Source organism: Canis lupus, chromosome 12 (genome assembly GCF_003254725.2).
Source record: "Canis lupus dingo isolate Sandy chromosome 12, ASM325472v2, whole genome shotgun sequence".
In the NCBI taxonomy this organism is placed as follows: domain Eukaryota; kingdom Metazoa; phylum Chordata; class Mammalia; order Carnivora; family Canidae; genus Canis; species Canis lupus.
In genome coordinates this window covers 59,046,437-59,074,152 of record NC_064254.1, presented here as the reverse complement: position 1 = coordinate 59,074,152, position 27,716 = coordinate 59,046,437, and the positions used below count along the sequence as shown (strand labels likewise).

The window sequence follows — 27,716 nt, the reverse complement described above, 5'->3', positions numbered from 1 at the left end:
TGGTGAGTATTTACAAATAATATACTATGGAATGCACTAAGTACAAAATCAGTGGTGCAAATTTAGTCATATAGAAGACAGAGGGATTAGTACAGGCTATAGCTGTTAATGTTAATTTCTTGGAGAGCATGAGACTGAGTTGTTTCTTGACTACTGTGTTCTCGGAGAATTGGTCTTTATCTGAACAGTGACCATGAATTTACCAATGTGTTTCTTTTTCTTTTTTTTTTTTTTTCTGATAAAGCAGGGTTTTTTGTTTTTATTTTTTTAAAAATTTCATTTATTTATTCATGAGAGACAGAGAGAGAGAGGCAGAGAGGAGAAACAGGCTCCATGCAGGGAGCCTGACGTGGGACTCAGTCAGGCTGAGTCAGCCCTTCCCTGGGCTGAAGGCGGCACTAAACTGCTGAGCCACCTGGGCTGCCCACCAATGTGTTTTTAAAGTAATAGAGCTAGTATGGGGTGTAAGGAGAAAGGAACAGTAGAGACTATGTCTTGTCTATCATACTAATTTTACTATAGAAACTGTAAAATGGTATTTCTGAAGTTTTTTTTTTAATTATTTATTCATGAGAGACACACAGAGAGAAGCAGATACATAGGCAAAGGGAGAAGCAGGCTCCCTGTGGAGAGCCTAATGCAGGACTTGATCCTAGAACCCTAGCATCATGACCTGAGCTGAAGGCAGATGCTCAACTACCGAGCCTCCAAGGTATCCCTAAAATAGTATTTCTAGTTTAAAAATTTGGTCACTGTCACAGGGCCACTGTTTTCTGGTGAGAATATTATGTGAAGTATTACTATGCAAAACCATAAGGAAAACCTTAAGAATTTCTCAGCTTACTCTCAGACGTAATTAGGGATTTTAAAGTATTTCGTCTGCTGTGTGTGAAAATCATACTTTTGATGTAGATTATCTTCTGTTATGAAAGTCAGTAAGGGCTTAAATAAGTAAAAATGTGACCTATTCAGTAGCTTTCTTATAAAGTTCTAAATATTTTTGTGACTTCCAGCAATTAAATTATATGATTAAAAAGTAATGTTTACTTGTTATGAAAGTACTCTATAGTTCAAATACATGACACAGCTAGGTCTCATTAGAAGGGAAATTCTATCTATATTTTTCCTTAAAAAGAAGAATTAATTTTGTCTATATGCCCTGAACTTCTTCAGGATTATAGTATTATAAAGTTCACTGGGAACTTGCAAACTACTAACTAGGATAAAGGCATCAACTGCTTCAAAAATAAAAACAAAACTGCTTAACTAGAGTTATAACCAAGATCTGCGACTCTAGCTAGGCGTAATCTAACAAAAGAACTAACTTTTTGGGGCGCCTGGGTGGCTCAGTCAGTTGGGCTTTTGCCTTCAGCTCAGGTCTTGATTCTGGTGTCTTAGGATGGAGCCCCATGTCGGGCTCCTTGCCCAGCAGGGAGCCTGCTTCTCCTTCTCCCCTCTGTGCTCTCTCACTTGCTATCTCCCTCTCTCTCTCTCTCTCTCTCTCTCTCTCTCTCTCTCTCTCTAACAAAGTCTTAAAAAAAAAAAAGTCTTTACAACCTACACTTTATTGACTTTATGACAAATTAGAAGAGAGATTAAAAGCCTAAAACATATTGTGCTGTCCCAGAATGATAATTTTAGAACTAAAATGAATTCAGAAGTCTGAAAGGTAGATGAATTTAACTTGTGAGAATTTCAAATCACTTTAGAAATAGACTTAGTCCATATTTTCCAATCTATCTATATATTGTGGTTACACAGCCCTATTTTAATAAACAGAAATATTTGATATGATTGTGTTACTATTTATATAGAGATTTTCATTATTTTTCTCTGGAAATATGCTTGGATTGCTTATCAGTCATCAATAATGATTTCTTGAGCTCCTGATTAATGCACAAGGGCATTGTGCTACGAGGTATGATGGGACAAAGCAGTTTAGAATTATGATCCTGCCAAACAAACTTTATCCAGTTAGGCAAGTATAGCTGAGGTTAAGTTGCACCCTTTACCATTGACACATTTTGTGATTTGATCCAGTTACATAGCCCCTTTAAATTTCAGTTATCTCATCAGACTATTTATTTTGAAGATGATGTGAGTTGGCACACAGAAAATGTATAGTGGTATCTGTGATACATTTTAGGTGATCAGTAAATTCTCAGCCTGAGTAATAATTATATAAGCTGTTCTCACATCGATAGCTGAGTTTTGCTGTTTAATCTGGAAAAGGGGACACTTTAAGTCTTTCTACTAAGAGATATTAATAGGTGGAATTATTTTGATATAAGTAACTTCAAAATTCCTTCAAGATGAATGTCAAAGTAGTATAAAAGACAGTTTAAATTAATAAAGATAAAACAAACTGACTTATATATCTTTAGTTAATACTCTGCATTTTATTAGGTACCTTATATTGCATTTTCTAAACTTAATTCCCTGCAACCAAGGTTTGAGAAGACAAGTTTAAATTTCATCCAGTGGTCCAAATAACAGTGACTAAACAAACATAGGCTATCTTGCTTTTTACATTCTTCATTTAAAAAAATATATATATGTTATTTAAAAAATAGAGTATGTATGTGACTAGTGTGGAGAAGGACAGAAGGAAAGAGAGGGGAAACAGACTCCTCTCTGAGTGGGGAGCCCTATGCAAGGCCCCTGAGATCATGACCTGAGCCAAAATCAAGTCAGACACTTAACCGACTGAGCCAACCAGGCGCCCACTTTTTACATTCTTAACAAGCTATTACATTGTTTATAAATTTCAGAATTATATGGAAATAATAGTTATATAAGTTGAGGTAATTTAAATGTATCAGGGAAAATCATTGTATAAAGAAATCTCAGCATATATTCTTAAGCAATCTATATAATAATCATATTTTATTATATAAGTGTTATGATTTCTTCCTTGAAATATTTTGCTCATCCTTTGAAATCTTGGCATACTATAAAAGAGGTTCAAGCAAAACGTTTCTCTTTTAGGGACCCCCCTTAACTAAATGTATACCTTCAACTTGATACATGTTTCAAACATAAGTTTTTCTGAGTAAAATATAGTTTGTTCTTTCCAGAGGAGGTTGTGTTAAACTATTAAAGAACAGATGACTAGGAAAACCTAGTCAATGCGTTGGGACGTGAGTAGGGAAAATAAGGGTAACAGTCCTCAGTCTTGCTTGTGCTTGATAATCACTTGGGGTGCTATTAAGAAATGTACAAATTACCATTCCCACCCTAGACAAATGAATGAAAACTTCAGGGGTTGAGTTCTGGAAATGTCATTTTAAAAAGCACACACGCTTCCTACCCTATGTATGAGGAGCCTCTTCTCCAAGCACTCTGCTCCCTCCAGCACACCCTCAGCTGAACTCCTCTTCAGCAGGCTTCCACGGATCTTTTCCCTACTCTTTTGAGTGGTGTGTTCAATGTATTTAGAACCCTTCTATGTGAGCTTCAGATCTCCTGTGGCGAAACAAGTTTAAATTTCAGTTTAAGGAGGTAATTTATAAGTCCACTGTATTGCTTCTTTCCCCAATAGATAAATCATTCCCAGATCCTCCATTTTATAGACATGAGGTAAAGATATTACATTGTGTTTTAAAATGTTAGAAATTTTAAGAGGAACCAATTTAAATCGGTATTTTACAATTTCTGATCTTCAGGATCAGTACCAACTATGTTCTTAAGCAATGAAATACACACACACACACACACACACACGCATGCATGCACATTTGGGTATTTTTTTTAAATGTTTATTTTTTATTTTTTATTTTTTTTAAGATTTATTTATTTATTTATTCATGATAGACATAGAGAGAGGCAGAGACACAGGAGGAGGGAGAAGCAGGCTCCATGCCTGGAGCCTGACGTGGGACTCGATCCCGGGACTCCAGGATCACGCCCTGGGCCAAAGGCAGGCGCCAAACCGCTGAGCCACCCAGGGATCCCCCCACATTTGGGTATTAAACTGACCACTCTAAATAAGTCATTAACACTTTCATTTTATGATATATACTTTAGCTAAGTTAGTATTATTTATATTAAATGAATTTTTAACTGGATATCAAAATAAGTTATTCCAATATTATGAGATTAAATGCAAGTGGAAGTAGTCTCTTATCACTCAGAACAATTCATCTGAGGATTTCTTTTCATGATAAAATTTTCCTGTCTAAGGAGATATATATTTAAAGTGACATCCTTGCTTTATTTAATTAGTTTTGGAAAGTTTAAAGGCATATATACAGTAAGAAAATTTAAATTAAGAAATTGCCTGTAATTTAATATCTATAACATTTATTTATCATGTAAGTGCCAAAATACTTTATCCTTTCTGAAGATTCCAAGTAAGATGGCGCAAGTAACTTAAAGGTTAAACTCAGAGCTGAAATCAGTTATTACCATAAATATCAGCCAAGAATCTGAAAATGACATTTTCTTTGTAGGAGTCAACAGAGCTTGACAGAGACTGTTGTGCTTCTGTTTTATTGCCATGATTAAAAGTGCAGCTGTTTGTTAGAAAGGTCCCACAGTTTGGACCAAAAAGACTGTTTGTATTACCAAATAAATAATGGTGTCTTATATCTTTTAAGCTATAATAACACTTATACTGACATCCTGGGGGAATATTTGGGTATACATGTCAGTATGAGTTCATCACCCTTGTGAAAATAATATATTAACTAAGTAGAAAATACCAGATTCTTAACCTTCAGTTTTACTTATGCTTTAAGCCTCTGAAGTTTGTGATACTGATTTCGTGAAACCAGCCCTGTCTTATTATAGTAGTTTTAATGACAAGCGGTCCAAACCCAGCCAAATGAAACCCATAACTGAGGTTGACCCATGTCTCTTTTACTGTCTTCTTGTGTACTGTGAATGTGTCTGTTGGTACAGCATTTTGGTGTTACTTCAGATTGACATCTGACATGCTCAATTGTTGTTTAGTGTGTGCTGATAGACACCCAAATGTGTAATCTCAAGAGTTTGTAGTGGAGCTTGTTATGTGCAGCCAGAGTTTTCTTTATCTGTTAAAATTCCCTCCTGAGAACTTTTTCTTCAGTTTTCCTTAGCATTCAAGCCCTAGTTCCAGCTTAGGAATAGGGAGGGCATCTTTTCCTTCCAAGAAGAGGTTAGTTTACTTCTCTGACTCCATTATATCTTAAGTTCTCATTAAATGTGGCATTGCTATTTGTTATTCTCTGCTTGTGTTTTTTCTCTTCAAGGACATTAATTTATCATTTTGCGATCATGTAGTGGAGTATATTTAGGAGACTCATCTATTTATTTAGATGGGTTGGGTTAGTTGGTTAGTTGGGTTTCTTTTTTCTTTTTTTTTTATTATGCTTCTTAAATGGAGTATTTTCACTATGAAAGAATTTTTAAGAATTGATACTAAGGGCATAGTATTTCCAGTCACTATTTTAATAGTGTAAATACATTCAGTTAAAAATATGAAAGGATTATGAATTATGCATTATGATTTTTAATGGCTTTTTGTCATAATGTAATAAAATTTGGATTAGTTTCATTTTAGAAAAAAACTTACTTGATTTTCACAAAATCTTACGATCTCACTTCCTTCAGAGATTTAATAGTAGATTACTCTCCTGAGGCCTTTTTTTGTTAGGATTTAATTTCCTCTACCCAGATTGTCAGGTTCAAAAATGAGTTCTTATGAAACATTAAAATGCGCGACTCTTCAGTGAAGAGAAACTGGCCATAGATTTACTTTCTTTATTCTTAGAAGAATTCAGTAATTGTTCAGTGCATTTTCAGGTGGGAGTACAAATTGAAAATAAGGTATTTGGTAAAGATGTTGGACTCTTTGTATGAGATATTGAAAAAAAGATGAATCAGTTAATTTGTATTAACTAAAAAATTACATATTTCTATCTATAAAAAAACAAATGATGTTATTTTTAATGCATTAAGTTAGTACAGAACAGTTCTTCCTCTTTTATTTATCATTAAGATATATATTTTATGTAAATAAAGCATTTTTATGGGGCTGATGATAAAATCTATTCACCAAAAAAAGTACTATCTAAAATGTAATATTTACACTTACAAAACAGAAAGTGAAAGTTCCTTTATAATTCCAACTCCAGTTGAACAGTTTGATATATTTTTTTCATAATTTTTTTATATTAACAGATATGTAATTATATTACTGTTCTGTGGCATACTTTTTTTTTTCTTTTCTTTTGGATACATTTTCCTATGAGCACAAATATCTTCCTCATTGTATTTAACTACTGTAATTCATGAAGAATGTGATATGAATTACTTATCCCAATCCATTATTTGTGGACACTCAGCTTTTAATTATTTTTTTTCTTTTAAATGATGTTTTAGCAAATGTCTTTGTGCTTATTTACCTACCTTTTTTTTTTTCAGTTTAACTTGGATAAATTTTTGGAAGTGGGATTTTTAGGTTACATATATGCATATTTATTAGTGTTAATCATTTATAAGTGAGGTATATAATGCATATGAAGATATAAACATTATCAAGAATAATCGAGGTTTTAAAAACCCTAAACCTTAACACTAAGGTTAACCTTAACACTTAACACTTTAAAAACCTTAACACTAAGGTTAATAAAAAATCTTATTCTTTTTGCCTTTATTCAGTTATTAGTATAGTCAGTATGTTTATCAGCTTTATATTTTTATTTTTATAAAATTAAGTTATTTTGAAAAATATAAAGTAACGAAATCAGTAAGCCTTACAAGTTTTTAATTGGGATTTTTAAATTTGGACTTTGGTATTAAATACCTGAGTTTCAGTCTTTGCTCTCTTGCTTACTGGTAATTTAGCCTTGGGCAGTCTTCAAACCCTCTATGCCCAGCGTCCCCATTTTTAAAATAAGTAGTACACTTGTAGTGATGAGCACTAGATGTTATATTTAAGTGAATCACTAAATTCTATATCTGTTACTAATATTACATTGTATGTTAACTAATTTAAATAAAAACATGAAGAAATGTAAAAAATTAAAATAAAATATGGACAATAAAAAGACTTAACTCATGGTATTTCTTTGTATGTTAAAGTAATCCCCTTGAAGTATTTAATACAAAGCCTTAATTTGTATTATGTGCTCAAAAGAAATGCTAGCTGTTACTATTAACATTAATGTTAACATTAATTAATATTAATATAACATTAATATAAACATTAATGGATTAATGAATGATTACCAATTTAAATAATAAGGAATATATTATCTTGTGTATTCATAGTCCAAGATCATTGAAGATAACATTTTAGTATTTGTGTTATATCATGTTAATTTGCTGATCTTGACATAGAGAATCTAGTTTGGGATTGGCAGGTTCAGTGAAGTAGCATGTCTAGTCTTCTCTGTTTTTTTTAAAGATTAGGGTGGGCAGTAGTAGATGTATATAGTTTGAAACTAAGTAACAGACTCCTTGTAGTCTAGATTCACCTGCTGCACCATGAGTTGTTGAGAATAGAAAATAAGTCCTCACAGTTTGAGACATGGTAGTTAGTGTTCAATATACATTGAATGAATGAGAGAGTGCATTTTAGATAAAGGCAGGAATATAGCTTAAGTTTTGCATTTAATAATATATCTGATCTGTGATGAAATACAGTCTTGGGTGAGGCCACAATTCTAATAGGTATTGGAGGTAAGAAGAGAACCCACTGTTTTTTCTGTTCCTAAACTGTCCAGAGATGCCTTTGAGTAACTAGGTGTATTAAGATCAAAAATAGAATGTCAGAGAGGAGACTGGAGGGATACACGATTTAAAATAATTTGAAGCATTTCAGAAGAGTAACTCAATTATCTTTTTGTCTCTGGAGGGTAAAATTGTAGGAATAATATGAACTTTTTAATACAAAATATTTTTGAAAAACTTAAGAGCTCATTTAGGCTTCTCTATTTAATTAGATACTTCTTTAGCTTTTCCATTTTCTAAAGAAGTCACTTGTATCTTATATCTCTTTTCGTGTCTCTTTTTACATAGGTGTTATTTTGATGTTTCAAAAACTAGAAACCTTTAAATAGTGAAAAATTTCCTATTTTATATCTGTTCCTCACCTGCTCAGATCCCTACTTCTTTCTTTAATAATCGCCATGTTTAGGTTTTATGTATTTATCTTGAATCTTCAGAAACAATGATAGATTCTGAGTACCTTCTCCCCACCCCCACCAAATATGAACAAAAAATAGCATATTGCATACTGTTCTGCACCTTACTTTTTTCACATAAGCAAATATTTCCATCTCAGTAATAGGAAATGTTACTATTCTACACAGAGTTTTTTTTTTCCTGCATAGAATTTTTTTATGGCTTCATAGAATTCCATTATATTGATGTGCCATAATTTATTCACGTAGTACCCTATTGATGACAGTTGGATTTGTTTCTAGTTTTTGGTACCACAGATAATTTTGTGATGAGTACTCTTACTTGTGCACAGTTTTGCATGTGTGCAAGTATGCTTTTTTTTTAAAAGTGGAATTGCTAAGCCCAAGATTATATACATTTGTGAGAGAAAGGTTGCTGTGTTCCCAAAATGAAATAAGCCATATTTTAAAAGAATGCATTTGTGTTCATTGGAAAGTGTCTATCTATAACATTGGGTTTCAAACCATCATTTCACATTTTGATTCCATATACCCAAACACAAGCAAAATTTTTGTGTAACAGTATTTGCCCTTATCATATATGATATGCTGCACTATTTTTTTTTCTTTTCTATTCTTTAAAAATGCTGATCACAATTCACTAAGTTGATTTCATAACCCACTACTGGAGAGTAAAGCCATATATGAAGTACACTGACCTGGAGTTTAGTTGACTAATTCAGTTGGTATATGTGGGGGATCCCTAGCTGAACTATATAGTCTCCTAAGAATTTCCTATAACTCTCTTACAGCTAAAATAAAGAACTAAGCATAATTTAACTGATTTTTACAAAGTCTCTCAGAAATGATGTTTTGTTATCTTTGAATTCAGAAGTTATATATTTTAAAATAATAGCACATATTGCTATATCCATATTAAAAGATATAAATATGTAAAAACACAGGTATAAAAATTTGGATTTGGATTGGGGACAAATCAGTGAAACAGTTTCTTGAGGATAAGTGATTTCTTGAGGATAAACAATAAAGAGAATATTAAATATTTCTGACAACATTTTTTATGTATTCTTCCTAAGGGATGAAATTCTATGACATTCTAAGTGTTTGATTATTTTTAGAGTTTCTAATACTACCTTAGTGTCAAGAAGATTTTTAAAATATAAAAATATGTTTTGAAACATTGCCTTTTTTTTTTCCCAGAGCAAATGTAGCAGGGGTTGGAATCCAAGGTAATATCTAGTTTCACTGGAAGCTGCAGTGAACGAATGTAGGGAAAAAAATAATTTCGCTTGTTTTTATGATATCTAATAAAAAACATTTATCACACTTAAATAATGTTAGCAGAATAATATATACCCAGCTTTTGTTCTGGAGTTAGTCATTGTGCTCAACATGGAGTCTCTTAAATATGACATAATTTATGAAAATTCTTCAGTGATGCAGCTCATAGATGATAATTAGTTTAATTAGAATGACTCAGCTGAATCAAGTACAGAAGAAATATCACTGAATATTTTCTTTGTGCCAGGTACTATGGTGGGCATTAGGAAGACGAAGATGAAAAACAGATTCCCAACTCTTAGTGCTCTCATATTTTTTTTTTTTTTAAGATTTATTTATCTTTCAGAGAGAGCGAGCATAAGTGGGAAGGGCAGAGGGAGAGAGAGAATCTCAAGCAGACTCCATGCCAAGCATGGAGCCCAACATGGGGCTTGATCTCATGACCCTGAGATCATGACCTAGGTGAGGTGCTTAACTGTGCCACCCAGGCACCCCAGTATTCTCATATTCTAAAGGGAAGTAACTCCTTATATATATTGTTTAGCACTTTCAAGACTGCAAGTAATTTTTGTTTTATCAGGTGAAATATTTGTTAACCTTTAGTAAAGGTGAGTAATGAGGTTTCCATTAGGGCCAGTTTAGTATATGGTGCATGCTTAGACCTAACTGTTTTATTTTAGACTTTGGGTTGGAATATAGTAATAAGTATTAGTGACTTAGTCAATGTTGGAATAGAACATTAATTACATTCTTTAACACATGCAACAAATGATTACTTGTGGGGTTTTTGTTGTTTCTTTACTCACTAGGGATAACTTTATTAGCAATAAGAGATTGGATAAAACTAATATGTTCTTTCTGTTCCCCCAAAGAATCCTCAGTATAGTTCATCTGAATTCCATGACCCACAGATTATGGCAGGGCCTTTGAGACCATGTTAAGGATTTATATGCTATCCTAAGAGCCTTTCCTGCAATTCAGTCTGCTATGTTATGACAATATATTTATCAATTTTAAAACATTATATAAGTTAGCTGGGTTCTTTCTGGAGCTGCACTGTTTAATACAGTGGCCACTAGTTACATGTGCTGTTGAACAGTCTGGAGGGAGTTAGGGGTGAAAGGATAGGCAAATAGGTGAAAGTGATTAAGAGGTACAGACTTTCAGTTATAAAATAAAGAAGCCACAGGATGAAAAGTACAACATAGGGAATATAGTCAATAAGATTATAATAATTTTGTATGGTGACAGATAGTGCTTACACCTGTCATGGTAAGCAAATTGTAATGTATAGAATTATCAAGTCTGTATGTTGTACACCTGAAATTAATATGTCAGCCATACTTCATTTTTAAAAAACTGAAAGCAAAATAAAGAAATATGGTTAATCTGGATTGGGATGAGGTTTAAGTGTAAAATATACCTATTTTCCCAGGCCTGTTATGTAAAAAAGAAAACTAATTTTTATTATGTATTAAAAAGAATATTTTAGATACATTGGGTTAACTAAATTTTTATAAAATTTCAATTTTTAAAAACTTTTTAAAATGTTTCTGCTAAAAAATTAAAACTTACATATTGGTTTACATTTCCTTTTTAAAATTTTATTATGGGCAGCCCCGGTGGCACAGCGGTTTAGTGCGGCCTTCAGCCCGGGGTGTGATCCTGGAGACCCGGGATCAAGTCCTGCGTTGGGCTATCTGCATGAAGCCTGCTTCTTTCTCTGCCTGTGTCTCTGCACCTCTCTCTCTCCCTCTCTCTCTCTAAAAATAAATAATAAATAAATAAATAAATAAATAAATAATAATAATTAATCAATCTTAAAAAAATTATTATTGAAGTATAGTCTAAAATTTTATTTTAGGTCTGCTACTAATGTATAACCTTGTATAAAGTCACTGTAACTCTCTGAAAATGAGTTTTTTCTTTTAAATCCTTGACTTTTCTATTGACACCCAAAGTCAGATGCAATTGCCTGTTTGAGATTTCTATTTGGACATATAGTAAGTTCTTAAAATATAGTGTTTTTTCTTTTCTTCTCTCAGCCTGTCCTCTTAATTTCCCTTATATAGATAGCTTCAGCAGAACTGCCATCCATCTACTTAAGGGAAAAAGGTTGTCTTTGATTTATCTTTTTTTTAACTCACTCTCACATTTAAGTCATTATCAAATTCTATTAGCTGCACATCAGAAACATAATCTGTATCCCCCTACTTCACTTTTCACTCATGTAATGCATCATTCTTCACTTGTATTATTAGCATAGTTGTCTACCATTTCCAAATCTGATCTTCACATCGTAGACGAGTAGACCTTTAAAAAATATACTTGTCATTCCTATACTTAAAATCGTACAGAGACTTTCTCTTATGTTACAAGTAAAAATTCAGGCTCTTTACCATGACTTACTGTAGTTTCTTCATGACTGCTGTCTGTCTCCCTTTCCCAACTGCTAATGATCTCTTCCTCTGTATTATATTTACTTTCTTTGAAGGGGAAGTGTATGCAAAACTACCTCCAAAGGCTGTAGGAGCCCTAAGACTGAAGATAAAGGCCAATAAGTCCAAGTTGACAAGAAATTATTTATTAAGGGGACTTACAGATAGAAGTGTGTCTTGGATAGCTGCAAGAGGAGTAGATCTCTACAACCCCATTTCTCTTTAGACTTGCTTTTATAGTCCTAGAGACTGGGAGTACATGCTGGGGACCATCCAAGAGGAGAATGTTTAAGAATAAGTGTCGTATTTCCAGGGGGACATCAAGGATGTTATGTCCCAAGGGTGTACTTAAGGATGTGGTTAAATAAAAGAAAAGAATGTAGGAAGTGAAGGGGACTGTGTGCTATAAGTTACAGGTCACAGAGCCCTCATCATGGCAATGTCCAAAATGGCATTGGTCTGGTTCATGTATATACCATCTATTAAAAATTAATACATATCAGAGTTTGAAATAATCTGTTAAGTCATATCAGTGCTTGAAATAATCCGAATGTATTTTCTCTCTCCTACCTTTATTACAAGTTGTGTAACTACCTTTTTGACCATTTAAACAATAAATAAATATAGCAATAAATATTTGCCAGCTGAGCAGGTGATGATCCCAGCACATGAAAGGTGAAATTTTCTTTAATATATCAAGAAGGCCTAAATTCATCTATTTTAGAATGATTATTGAAAATGGTTTTATGAACATACAAGCAATGAGTAAAAGACCTTTAACTGAAAAAGAACCTAATATATTTAATTATCTAATGAAAACTCAAAGATGTTATGTAAGATATTCATATAAATTGTTTAATTTTGAACCCCATGGCTATTCAGTAGTTTATGGTGGGGAACTTGCTTTGTGAGGGATATCAGAGTGGTAGGATTCCAGCAAACAAAGCTTAGAGCATACTGAATGGCAGTCATCTCTTTTTACTTTATTTTTGAAGATTTTATTTATTTATTCATGAGAGACACAGAAAGAGGCAGAGGCAGAGACAGAGGCAGTGGGACTCGATCTCAAGACCGTGGGACCATGACCTGAGCCGAAAGCATACACTCAACTGCTGAACCACCGAGGCATCCCTCTTCTTACTTTAAAATGTTGAGCCTAAGTCAGGTGCTTTCTAGAGCCAGGCAAATCTTAATCTATGAAAATTATACAATGTATGTCTTTGGTATCTATATGATTTTTTCCTAAATATATGCTGAAATTATATTCTCTACTGTTAGAATAATTTAGACATAATCTTATGATATTCACATTAACGTAGAAGGGGTAGTAGCATGGTCCTGGCTCATCTTAAATACCTAATAAGTGCATTTTAATTGGCAGTATTAAGTACTTTATTTGATTATTATAAATAGTTAATTCAGTATATCTAGTGTACATTTTTGTTCTCCCAGGTAAATAGTATCATCCAGATTATTTCTTAAAGTAAAGTGTGTACTTCACTGCAGCCTGTATAGCCAGTGTTTTATGAAAGATATTTGAAACATGTATTTTCCTGAAATTGCATAAATGAGTCATGACATTCCTGAAAGATTACCAGTCTGAGGAATCCAAAATCTATGTAAGCAAGGGGATTTAGGATAAAGCTTATAATATTTAAAATATTTTTTGATCTGATTATGTTTTAAAAATGCTTCTACTAGGGCACCCCGGGTGGCTCAGCGGTTTAGCGCTGCCTTCAGCCCAGGGCATGATCCTGGAGACCCGGGATTGAGTCCCACGTCAGGCTCCCTGCATGGATCCTGCTTCTCCCTCTGCCTGTGTGTCTGCCTCTCTCGCTCTCTCTGTGTCCCTCATGAATAAATAAATAGATAAATTAAAAAAAAAATGCTTCTACTAATTCAAAGGGAGAAGAGTATATATTTATAATGTCTCTGAGCAGAACATAAAACCTTTATGATAAATGAGACATGAGATACTCAGTTTTCTGTTTTAAAGTAAACACTAACATGATAAAAATAATTTCAGTTTTAGCTTTATGCATTAATTAATTTATAAAATCAATACATATATTTCTTTTAAATTAGAAGATTACCAAGTATTTGGAAGCAATGACTTTTAGTACCATTTAATTAGACATTAGTGCATGTGTGATATATAAATAAAACAATATTATTACTATTTACTTCTAAATTTGAGTCAAATAGAGTTTTGATATAACTACACTTTTCTTCCTCTTTAACCTTTCAGTTAGGATATTTGTGTATATAATTTGAATATCATTCAACTATAAGAAATCTCTTATGAATAATTAACTTAATTATCACATGTTCCAGTAGCTTTCAGACACAATTTGAAATATATTGAGTTCTCCATTGATATTTTTTGATACTGTTACAGTTGCTGTGTTTGCACATTCTTTTTATTTTTTATGAACAAGTTTATTGATTAAATTTCTTTATTTTAGTTCCTAAATTCAAAATGAAAAACAAAAACAAACAAACAAAAAAACTTTTGGGGAAGGGAGCAGAAGATGTGCTGTTTTAAGTAATTTCTAAATTTGCTTTGTTTTGTTCTTTTGGGGTTTTATTTTTTTTAGAGATTTTATTTATTCATGAGAGACACAGGAAGAAAGAGAGGCAGAAACATAGGCAGAGGGAGAAGCAGGCTCCATGCAGGTAGCCCGATGCGGGACTCGGTCCCAGGACCCCGGGATCACACCCTGGGCCGAAGGCAGGTGCTAAACCACTGAGCCACCCAGGCATCCTAAAAGTATTTTATTTCATTTCATTTCATTTCAATTTAATTTTATTAATTAATTCATTTTTGCCTAGAACTGTTTTTATTTTTTCATTGATTGACAACTAATTGATCATCTGAATCATAGCTCTCATATTGTGTGCTAAAATGAGACAGATATTCTGCTGCCATGGAGAAAATAGACTAATTTCATTGTTTCATTGTTTCATGTTTCATTGTTTCATGTTAAGCTCCCTTCCAAGAAAGAGCCAGCCAGTCCAGTTTGAAATTTAAGAAACAGAAGCATTATTGGTGCTAATTATCCCAACATAATTTTTCTATTCAGAACTACTCCATGCAGTAAATATTAATCCCCTTTTCAAAGATAGGGAAACAGAGTATCCAGATGATTAAATCACATAGTCAGGAATAGGCACAGCCAGTATTAGATTCCAAATCTTACTTAAAAGAACATGGCTTAAAAATCCAAAAAAAAATTGTCTTCCATTAAAAATACAGTACTTGCTTATCAGAGAGTATTTGGAAAAGTAGTAGGAAAGAAGAAAGTAAATTCGTGACTCTGATTTACAGTGGTAGCAATATCAACATTTGATTCTCTTTCCAGTTTTTTTGCGGCGTATATTTTTTAACGTAAGAGTGAACACATGGCATATCAAAATGGATATGTCAGTATTTTAAAAAATAACTTCTGATTTGAAAAGAAAAGTATGCACATTATTGAAAACTTAGAAAATACTCAAATCTATAAGGAAATTAAGTCTCCTAGAATCTCACAAGCCAAAAATAACCTTAGTTAATATTTTTATATATTCTATTAATTGTTAAAAACTTTTTTGTCAGTTTTTTTTTTTTTTTTTTTTGCATAGCTTATAATTTGTAAGACCTTTATAACAAAGGTCTAGGTGGATGATGGCAAAGAACTTGGTAACAAATAGTATTTGCCACTCACATGATTCAGTAGTTTTCAAGAGGCAGAAAATAATCACTCACATTTCCTGTTCAATCATATGGTCATCAAAAATGTGTAAGCCTTATTGCCTGTGCTAAGTTTCCACTAAAGTGAACCTTGACATGGATTACCATATTTTTTTGTGTGTGTCTTTTTGCACTCAAGTGGGTATAAATCATTTGCATTGTAAGAATACTCCATACATGAAGGTTTCAGTACCAAGTAAAAACTTTTCTAGAAGAAAGATAGAGTTGGAATCTGATGAAAGGATTTTAAGTATCTTACAATGAAAATGTATAATGTGCCTTAAACATTTTACACACTGAAATTTATATCAGAGGGCCTTAACAAGAAAATAAGGCATCACTGACAATGGTGCAAGGAAGTTTTAAGGTGTAAGAGACTTGATATTGTATTAGCAAAATTCTGAAGAATTTATTATCAATACTAAAAACTTCAGTTGTACCTAAAGTGATAAACTTTTATGACCGCTAATTAAAGAAAAGCAACAGTGCAAGTTTACACGTTACTTAAGGCAAAGACTAAGAGCTAAAGAGAACTCTAGTTGGAATGTTGATTTTGTTCATTCAGCCTCCTCTTGGTTTAAAGACTCATGACACATTGAATGAAATCATCATAGGGGAAATTCACAGCACCTTGTTGAGCAGTATCCCATCTTTGAAAGCTGTCAGAGCTGGCATTTTGATGCAGCAGGTGATGTAGTCATTGAAAGTGATCTTGAAATTGGTGTCGTATCATTTTGCAATTGAATTCACAGCTTGGGAACTCAACCAAAATCCCATTGTGGTCAGGGCCCTCTGCAGTTCTTGAGGATCCACTGTTCCACTCCAGTCACTGTCAAAACTGATGAAGTGTTGTGTCCAACCCTTCATTACAGCCCAGAGTTCTTTAAATTCATTGAAATCCATTGTGCCTGACGTATCTGTACCCAGCATTGAAATCATAAGCCAACAAGTTTCCAGGTTAAAAGGTTTGTATCCTTCAGGTGTCAGGCATCTCTGCAGTTCATCAGTTTCTGCTTGCCCATCCTGTACAGCTCCAGCAGCAAGTAACTATACAGAAGATCCTGAGTTTGTCTGGAAAATGTAGGCCCTCCCAGAGCCCCTCCATACCTACCTGGGTAGTACCTGCTGATAGCACCAGAGTGTCCTAGATACACCAAGGTGCGAACTGCACCCCTCACCCCTCACTTGCAACAGTATTTTAAGGATTCTTTTGCAATGGTTCTTTTGAAATAAATGTAGAGACTTATTAATGGGCAAAATAAATCATAGTGTAATATTAAATAATAAATTTGATGGTAATTTGTAGTTGGAACTAAGATAAACTGAATTCAGGTTCTATCTTTTCTGCAATCTATTAGCAGTGTGGACGTGAGTGGTCATTTAACTTTTCTGGACGTCAGCTTCCTATGCTGACTTCTTCACATTGTCTTTCCAAAAAAAGAAAAAAAAAAAAAAAACCCTTAGAGGTAGAGGAGTTTTTTGTGGTACTCTGGGCTTCATAGTCTGGTCATGGCTTTCTTTCTTTCTTTCTTTTTTTTTTATCTTCATCATTTCTGCTATACCATCTTTCCATATCCTTTATACAACTATAGTTGACCCTTGTACAACTTGGAGGTTGGGGCACCAGCCTCCCATGTGGTCAAATCTTTATATAACTTTGGCTCCCTCAGAATTACCTTCTAGTAGCCTACTGTTTATCAGACGCCTTACTAATAACATAACACATATTTTACATGTTGTATGTGTTGTATATTGCATTCTTCCAATAAAGTAAGCTAGGGAAAAGGAAACAGTAAGAAAATCATGAAAGAAAAAATACATTTATAGTACTGTACTATAAAAAATCTGCATATAAATGGATCTGCATAGTTCAGGAGTCAACTGTACTAACTTTTGGCTAGTTCCAGGTGTTTTTCTAAAAAAAAAAAAAGATCTTATTTATTAGAGAGAGCACAAGCAGGGAGAGAGAAGCCAAGGGAGAGGGAAAAGCAGGCTCCCTACTAAGCAGAGACTCCAGGATCATGACCTGAATGGAAGGCAGATGCTTAACTGAGCCACCCAGGTGCCCTAGGTGTTTTTCTAATACTCTCTTTCATCTCTAATGGCATTCTTCTTACTGTCTCTTCTTCCCGTCAAATAACTCATCATGGAGTCCTATCTTTATTATAGAAAACTAAAATGAGGGGATCCCTGGGTGGCTCAGTGGTTTAGCACCTGCCTTCAGCGTGGGGCATAATCCTGGAGTCTCCGGATCGAATCCCACATCAGGCTCCCTGCATGGAGCCTGCTTCTCCCTCTGCCTGTATCTCTGCTTGTGTCTCTGCCTCTCTCTCTCTCTCTCTCTCTCTCTCTCGAATAAATAAGTAAAGTCTTTAAAAAAAAAAACTAAAATGATATAATTTTCCCCCTCAAGCCACAAACTATATATTTTAAGGATAGTTTTAGACACTCTCCAACTTCTCTTAAGAAAATGAATATTTACACTGACATAAGATTTTAGTGTATTTATAAGTGGTCAGTGAATGACCGTTGAATAGATGTTCTAGACCTCAATATGTACTAAGTTTGTTAGGATATTCTTCTAGTGCTCTAGTTTACTTCTTTCTTGAACTATAACCTTTAAGAACAAAATAAGTTTCTTATTCAAGATTGAATATAGGTTTTTTCTGAACTGCTATACATTTTGGTAGATCTAGTTTACTGTTTCTTTGGAGGATACTATATGTAAAGTGCATATCTTTTTAAAGATTTTTTTCCCCTGTTAATCGATCTATAAGTAAATAAAAATTTATTTAGAGGCCTATGATGTTTCTGGCATTTGGTTAGGTATTACGGTAATACAAAAAGTAATAAAACTGAATCTTTAGTTTCAATTCAGTGTGTCAGATATACATAGGAATCAGTCATTTCAGTATTTGTAGTTAAGGGTTATACTGACCATATATAAAGAGGTTTCTATGAACCTTTAGTTGCTGAGAGATATAGTATCTTAAAATTTGTTGAAATATGGAAAAGTATAATTAAGTTAATGTAATAATTGCTTAGGGAATTGGGAAAGACTAGAGTTTACATTTGATCTTAAACTCGAATGATAATGAAGAGTTTCTCAGAGTTAGGAAAGGCATTATATGTAGTGCAAAGGTGCAAAGAATAGAATACTATTCAAGAGAATAGTATATATAAATAACAGTGGTGGAAAATAATAAGTGTTCACATTTTAAAAGGTTCTATTTGCTGCATATTCTGTGCCTTAGAAGATTTTGTGTTTCATAACCTGTATGGTTAAGATTGACAGTAAGAATTCTTTGAAACCTTCAAACTGGAATGTGACATCAGATTTGTAATTTAGAAATAGTAGACTCTGTATGTCTTGTCATGAGTCCATAAAAACTGTTTGGAAATTGCAACATTCATTCCCAGTACTATTTTAATAAGCTTCATATAAAAACAAAGATGACATAGGACAGTGATGATAATAGGTGCTATTAGTTTTATTTCAACACTTTTAATAAGTACCTACTCTGTATATACTTTGTCCTCTAAGGGGTTTATGAATTTTATCAATTAAAGACTGCAATTTTGAAGTTATAATATCTGAGTTCAGATGCTAGCTCCATCACTTATAGCTGTATGAACTTATATAAGTCTTTTAAAGTCTCAGTTTCTTCATCTATAAAATAGTCTGGTATGGTTATTACAAATAATTAGGATATTCATTTAAAGGATTTACCTTGTGATTGACCCCTAATAAGCATTCCATGAATATTGCCAATTTTTATTAATCTTTATAACTTCCTGTGTAACATTACTAATTTACAGATGTGGAAATAGAACTCAGAGATACTAAGTATCTTCAGGGTTGTAGTGGAAATAGTTGTGGAGCCAGTATTTTAACCTGGGCTTCTACAATTCCAATCTCTCCTTCCACTTATCCGCCTGCTCCCAAGCGTCAACTAAGCTGCTTTCTGTCACTATAGGTTAGTTTGTATTTTCCAGATTTGTATATAAATGTAACTATGCAGTATATATTCTTTTTTTGTCAAGCTTCTTTTATTCAACAATCATTTTGAGATTCATTTATGTTGTTGTATCTCAATAATTTATTGCTGAGTAATATCCCATTTTATGAATATGCCACATTTTATTCATTCGTCTCTTGAACATTTGAGTTGTTTCTTGGTCTTAAGGTATCACAAATAAAGCTGCTATGAACATTTGTGTACAAGCTTTTGTATGTACATATACTACTTTCTTTTGGGTTCAAGCCTGGAAGTGATATGGCCAGATCATATGTTAATTGTATGTTTAACTTTTAAAAAATTGCCAAGTTGCTTTCCAAGGTGGTTATACTATTTTACATCCCTACCAGTAATAGGTATGAGGGCCAGTTTCTTCACATCCTCCTACCAACACTTGAAGTGGCCACTTTTAAAAATTTTAGCCATTTTAATAGGTGTGTAGTGTTACCTCATTGTGATTTTAACTTTAATTTTCCTAATGACTAATGATGTTGAGCATCTTTTTGTGTGTTTATTGCCATCCACGTATTTCTTTTGGTGAATTGATTGTTCAAATCTTTTGCCCATTTTAAAAATTGAATTGTTTTCTTACTGTTGTGTTCAAAGAATCCTTTATGTATCTTGGATATAATTCCTTTATCAGATGTATATATACTTCACAGAGATTTTTTTCCATGCTGGCTTCTTTCATTTTCTTAACAATGTCTCTTCAAAAGATTGTTTTTTTTTTTTTTTTCATTTTGTTGAATTAAATTTAGTTCATCAATTTGTTCATTTGTAGGTTATGGTATATATAAGACATCTTGGCCTAACTCAGGACCACAGATATTTTCTCTATTTTTTTTTACTACTAGTTTTATAGTTTTACATTTAGGTCAGTGATCTGCTTTGAGTTAATTTTTGTATGGTGAGAGGTATGTGTTCAAATTTATTCTTTTTGCCTGTAGATACCCATTTGTTCCGACATCATTTATTGAATAATGCTATGCTCTGTCATCTGTAATGGCTTTAGGCCTTTGTCAAAAATCTATTGTCAGTATATGTGAAAGTTTATTTGTGAATTCTCTATTCTGTTCTTTGATCTATTTATGCTATCTTTATGCTAATATAATGCTGGTTTGATTTTTTCAGGGTTTTTTGTTTTTTTGTATTTTTTAAGATTCTATTCATTCCGGGGGGGCGGGGGAGGGCGGGGGGGGGTAGAGACACAGGCAGACTGAGAAGCATGCAAGGGGCCCAACGTGATACTCGATTCTGGGACTCCAGGATTACGCCCTGGGCCGAAAGCAGGTGCCAAACCGCTGAGCCACCCAGGGATCCCCTCCAGTTTTTAAATAATCTTTGAAATTGGTTAGTCTGAGCTCTTTTATGTTGTTCTTTTTCACAATTGTTTTGTCTCTTCCAGGTCCTTTGTGTTTCCATATGAATTTTAGAATCGGCTTGTTAATTTTCGTAAAAAAGCCTTTTGAGATGTTGATTGGAATTGCACTAAACTTATAGATCAACTTGGGAAGAATTGACATCTTTTATAGAGTTTTCTTACATTTCATTTCTTCTAGCAAAATAATATAGTTCTCAGTATATATGTATTTTTCATTTAATTGATTTTTAATTTACTTTCAGATTTTTCCTTGCTAATATATAGAAAAGAAATATAATTTTTTAAAAAACTTGAATTTCTTAAATCACATATTACTGTTGGGAAATTTTTGATAGATTCTGTTAGATTTTTTTGTATAGAAATCATGTCATCTCTGGAGCACCTGGGTGGCTCAGTGATTGAGTGTCTGCCTTTGCCTCAAGTTGTGATCCCAGGTGATCCCAGAGTACTGGGAACATGGGATCGAGTCCTGCATCGGGCTTCCCACAGGGAGCCTGCTTCTCCCTCTGTCTGTGTTTCCGCCTGTCTCTGTGCATCTCTCACGAATAAATAAATAAAATTTTTTTAAAAAATCGTGTCATCTCTAAATGAAAGCAGTTTTTGTCTTCAGTTGGCTAGGGATTAATCACTTTTGTTGATCTTCTCAAAGAATGAGCTTTTCTGTTTTCCATTTCATTGATATCCACTATGATTCTTACTGTTTCTTCTGCTTACTTTAGTTTTAATTTTCCCTTTTTTATTTTGGAAAATGAAATTATAACCTTGAAACTTTCCTTCTTTTTTCATATAGGTGGTTAGTGCTATTGTTCCTCACTAAGTGCTTTAGCAGCATCCACAAATTCTCATATGTTGAGCTTTCTTTTTCCTTCAGTTAAGAATACTTATTAATTTCCTATTGATTTCTTTTTAATCCATGGGTTATTTAGGAAGTGTATTATTTAATTTGAATATTTGGATATTTCCTAAGGCTATTTCTGTTAAGGATATTTAATTTCATTCCTTTGTGATCAGATGACATATTTTATATGAATTATTTTTCAATTTTTTGAAACTTGTTTTATGGGCCAAAATAGGGTATATTTTTTAAATGTTTTATGAACACTTGAAGAGAATTTGTATTCTGCTATTGTTAGATGGATAAATGTCAATCAGGTCAAATTGGTTGATAGTGCTGTTCAGGTCGGCTATAATCTTGTTGATTTTCATGCCTACCTTGTTCTATCAAGTGTTGGGAGGGATGTTGAAATTATTTGCATGTCTATTAGTTTTTGCTCCATACTTTTGAAGATCTGTTATTAGATATATGAATACTTAGGACTGTTATGCCCTACTGATGAATTATTTTCATTGTCATTATGAAATGACTGTTTTTAATCCTGGTAATACTCTTGGTTTTGAAATTTATTTTTTCTGACATTAATTTAACCATCCCAATTTTCTGCCATTAATCCTGTCCAGTGTTTTGTTTACTCTAAGGCATTATAGCTTTCATTTCTAAAGACTTTCCATATGAAAAATCTTAGGAAAAATTATTTAACCGCTCTGTGTCTTCATTTTCATCTTTATTAAAAGGACATAGTAAAAGTACCAAGAGGTGCCTGGGTGGCTCAGCTGAGCATCCAACTCTTGATTTGGCTCATGGTCTTAGGGTTGTGAGATCAAGCTCTGCTTTCAGGCTCTCTACTCAGCCAGGAGTCTGCTTCTCTCTTCCTCTCACTGTGCCTACCCCACCCCCTGCTTCCACTTGTGCATTCTCTCTCTCTCTCTCTCTCTTTTGAAATAGTTAAAATCCTTTTAATAAATAAAAATATATATATAGAAAAAAATATCTATACCATAGAATGTTTTTAAAGATTTTATTTACTTAGCGCACTTGCATGAGTAGGGAAATGGGCAGAGGGAGAGGTGGATGCAGATCCCCCCACTGAGCATGTAGCCTGGTGGGCTCAATCCCAGGGCACCAGGATCATGACCTAAGCCAAAGGCAGACTCTTAACCAACTAAGCCACCCAGGTACCCATTTTGAGAACTATAAATAAATATATCAAAGTGCTTACAAATATATATATCACAGTGTAAGTTCTGAATAAATATAATCGGCAGTTATTGTTCCTACTATTATGGCTGCTATTAAAAAAAGATACTTTTAAATCCATAACATATTGAAACAGAATTTCCTATTCCTTTATATACCCAGGAAGTTTCTTGCTTGGACTCTTATTAGTCATATTCAGTCTAACTAAGCTAGAATATCAATATATGAACTCAAAAGATACCTGTGTTTCATTTTATTTCCTTATGTGATTAATTTATCATTGTTTTATACTTTGGATTATATATAAAGATATAGATATAAAGTGTCACTATTGCATTTTTCAAATTTAGTGAGTATGCAACTCCCAAATGCATTAGAATTAGGTAGTTGTGAGTTTTCAACTGCACACACTTTGGTTTAAATATTGGACATATTGAGAGAGACTGAACAAATCAGTCATTTTGTTTTGCTTTTAAATCAAAAGAAGTAAATGTTTGCATTTATTATTTTGTATGGGTCCTTCGCATTATCATTGTTTATAATAGTCATTGTTTGTTTGTTTCTTTCTTTCTTTCCTTCTTTCTTTCTTTCTTTCTTTCTTTAGATTGGGCAGCTGGCTTTTAAGGGAATGAGGAGACTGAATAGAATCCAGTCAATCGTGTTTGAGACTGCCTACAACACCAATGAGAACATGCTGATTTGTGCCCCTACTGGGGCTGGAAAGACCAACATTGCAATGCTTACAGTTTTGCATGAAATACGCCAACATTTTCAACAAGGTGTTATCAAAAAGAATGAATTTAAGGTAGGAAATTAACAAATCAGACCACAACCTTTATAAACTGTAAAATTAAAATCGTTTGTAGTTGAACATGTTACATGAAATCTGGAAAGTTTTAAGGATATTATTTATGATCTCAGGTAAAGATTGCTGCTTGATTTACTCTGTTACTCTTAAGGTAGTCCCTGTTTGTGTTATGAAAATGCTATTACCCCTGTGAAAATACATTTAGCTTTGAAGCAGAACCAATGTTCAAAGCGATGTGGCTGTATAAACAAATTCCATTATCCTTTAAGCAGCTGCACACTTACCAAAGAAAAGATAACTACTTTTCAGATATCACTATTAAGATTTTTTTTACTTCTAGTAGCTGCAATTATATTTCACAATAAATTGTGACTTATATTGACTGCTTTGAAACAAATGAAGAAACAAAATGTAGTTTTTGCTCATTCATCAAGGTACTGTTTCTTTGGCACAGATTGTATATGTTGCTCCAATGAAGGCCTTGGCAGCTGAAATGACAAATTACTTCAGCAAACGTCTAGAGCCCCTGGGCATCGTTGTGAAAGAATTGACTGGGGATATGCAGTTGTCAAAAAATGAAATTTTACGAACTCAGGTATGTTGTATACTTATATTTTTTGTTTAATACCATTTTTTTTTAGGTAAACATAAAGCAAACATAATGGAATTCTTTTATTTGTAATCACATCTTACCTCTACAAAAGAGATTTTTGCTAATGCTTAGTCCTATTTTATCCCTTCTAACTTGTGTGATTCCTGGTATGTCTTGAATATTATTAAATGCCTGGTATAAATTTTAAGCTCGTTGACAGCAAATGTTGTTCTTTAAAAACAGTAGAGAATGAGAATGTAGATAAGACCAGACTTCAATTTTAAGAGCAGGAAAATATAGAGATCCTTAAATGATGCCACTAGTATTCTAAACTATACCATAAGGATTAGCATATAATAAAAGATTTTAGTCGTTCTTTATTTCATCATATAGAAAGTTATTAAATCACATGCTGTATATAGCACTATATTAGGTGAAATGCATGACAACAAAGATATTTAAGATACAATTCCTGCCTTCAGGTATCTTATATAATGACTGAATAGGCAAAAATTACATTACAGCTACAACTAGATTATCATTAATTAGATGGAACATATAAGTAAGGTAATGTTCATAATGCTTGAAAAACTGCAATAATGGATAACCATTATTAATGGGACAATCCAGCCACAACAGTGGTCTGGAGTGGTAATGAGGGAATATCCTGACTGATCAACCTGGCATCCTTGCCAACCTCTTTACTCACAGACAGTTGCCTTTCAGGTTATTAAATATGTATTTTAAACAATAATCCTGATATGTTATTAATACTATTAAAGTTTAAAGTCAGGAGTTGAGTGATGGGGAATTGGAAAAAACTGGTCAAAAGGTATAAACGTCCAGTTATGAGATAAATAAGTAGTAGAAATATAATGTACATGATAACCAAGGCTAACACTGCTGTATGATATATAGGAAAGTTCTTAAAAGAGGAGATCTGAAGAGTTCTCATCACAAGGAGAATTTTTTTTCTTTTTCTGTATCTATGTAAGATGATGAATTAACTAAACCTACTGTGATAATCATTTCACAGTATACGTAAATCAAATTATCATGTTCTACACCTTAAACTTATACAGTGGATATTTCTTAGTGAAACTAAAGAAAGAAACAAAAATGGGCAGAGGAAATGAATAGACATTTTCCAAAGGAGGCATACAAATGGACATTAGGTATATGCAAAGATGTCCAGCATCACTAATCACCAAAGAAATGCAAATCAAAACTATGAGATGTCACCTCACACTTTTTAGAATGATTATTACCAAAAAGATATAAGAAATGCTGACAAATATGTAGAGAAAAGTGAACCTTTATACACTGTTGTTGGAAATGTAAATTGGTGTAGTCATTGGAAGAGTATGGAGGTTCCTCAAAAAAATAAAAATAGAACTACCATATGATCCAGTAATCTACTTCTGGTATATATCTAAAAGAAATAAAATTAGGGTATCAAAGATCCTATGTTCATTACAACATTTTTAACAGCAGCCAAGAAAAAAAAGTACTTTTAGAGTTTAAAGATTAGTGAAGATCAGATCCCTGTTTCAGTTGTAGTTAGATAAAAGTCAGTGATCAGGATGTTGCTCTGGTTATTTTTAATATCCTTTTTATTTTATGGAATAATGAAGGGGAGTATATCAATGTTTAGAATCACTGACAGTTTTTTTAAAAAATCTATAGTTTGACAGTTTTGTGTTTCAGAAAGAGGTAGCAGAAGGAAAAATTTAGTAAAGCTAACAACGTAGTTTTGTTTAAGATGTGTAGAACTTTTTTTTCCCCTTTACATTGTAACAGAATCTCAGATTTACTATTTTGTTAGCATAAATAGATTTTTTAACTGCTGAAATGATAAATGGTAGAACAATCATTATTTGAATTTTTACTATATATTTATAAGTTCAGGTAACGGCTCATTTCTTTTCCTTCTGATTTTTAGCTTCAAAATTAATTTTAAAGTGTATAATGTATTTCCCCTACTGTTAATTTAGGTCTCTTAATTGGTAAATCCTAATTTTGAGATAATGTAAAAGAATTTTGATGTAATTTATTATAAAAAAATACATTATTTTGTTAAATATTTTATCAGTGGCAACACTGAGTAGTAAACAAACTAATACTTTTGTTATTCTGTCATTGTGGATTTTAGCTTATATTGCCTAACTGTGATATATGGTTAGATTTTAAAAACCAGACTATGTGTAATCTTCATTAATTATTTTGGCTAAAATTAATATGGTAATTTCCAACTTATGTTTTATCCCATTGCCTTGAAGGGATATGTCTCTTTTATTAGTGGTAGTGTTGTTTTATAATGATTCTTTGGGTTAGCATATCCTGAACTCCCATCAGCTGACACTTTTAAACTATTCTAGTTCATGCTTTCAGCCACTAGATCTGTGTGTCCATGATTGGAAAATCCACTCATTAGGAGAAGCCTCAAACTCACAGATTTGGTTCTGTGTGGCTTTATCTTTTTCAGAGTCGACTTTTATTTATTCTGGTGTGAGCCTGCTTTTTTTAGCATGGGACAATTGGATTTTCTCCTATAAATGTGTTAGTTTTCACTTCAACATTCAGGAGATTACCATGTTATTTTTCACTTTAATTTTCAAACTGCTTTCTCAGTTCTGAATCCTAGCTCTGAACTCTGATTTCTGGCACCTTTTGCCAGTGGGGCTGTGGTTTTCCTACCCCCTTTTTTTGCAGTAATAGCAATGGGTGTGGGGTCATACTCTTAGGTCAAATATTTGCAAACTGATAATCCTTACCACTTTCATTTATAGTTTTGATGTTACTTTTTTGTTTTTACTGTTTTCTGATACTTTCATGTTTCTTAAAAGTTATTTGTATTAATTGTATACAGTATTTTAAAATTATTTGCAGAGATTCATACCACAGCTTTGCTCATCTGCCATTAGTGGAAGAAGATTCCAATATCCTAATATTTTTATTATTGAATTTGTTAGTATTTCATAAACATTAATTTTATTTTTCTAGCAGTGAAGGTAGAAAGCATATTTTAAAAATAGAACTGCTCTTTTAAAAGGTAATCCACACCAAAACCCATAAGATACCTAGGAATAAACCTAACCAAAGATGTAAATGATCTATACACTGAAACTATGGAACACTAATGAAAGAAATTAAAGAAGACACACAAAAAAAATGGAAAAACATTACGTGCTCATGGATTGGAAGAACAAATATTGTTAAAATGTCTATACTACCCAAAACATTCTACATATTCAAGGCAGTCCTGATCAAAATAATGCCAGCATTTTTTATAGAAGTAGA

At 32.9% G+C, this 27,716-nt stretch overlaps 1 protein-coding gene and 1 pseudogene across 8 annotated transcripts in view; one reads left to right on the top strand and one right to left on the bottom strand.

Moving 5' to 3' along the window:
• The window catches only part of ASCC3 (activating signal cointegrator 1 complex subunit 3), a 335,684-nt gene that overhangs the window by 71,881 nt on the left and 236,087 nt on the right, over positions 1-27,716 (top strand). For all 8 annotated transcript variants that reach the window (XM_025444816.3, XM_025444818.3, XM_025444817.3 and 5 more), the window contains 2 exons: positions 23,621-23,821; positions 24,279-24,419. In XM_025444816.3, the coding sequence (XP_025300601.1) occupies positions 23,621-23,821; positions 24,279-24,419 (342 nt within the window). The remainder of the gene's footprint in view (positions 1-23,620; positions 23,822-24,278; positions 24,420-27,716) is intronic.
• On the bottom strand, positions 16,159-17,339 carry LOC112658286 (sorcin-like; annotated as a pseudogene).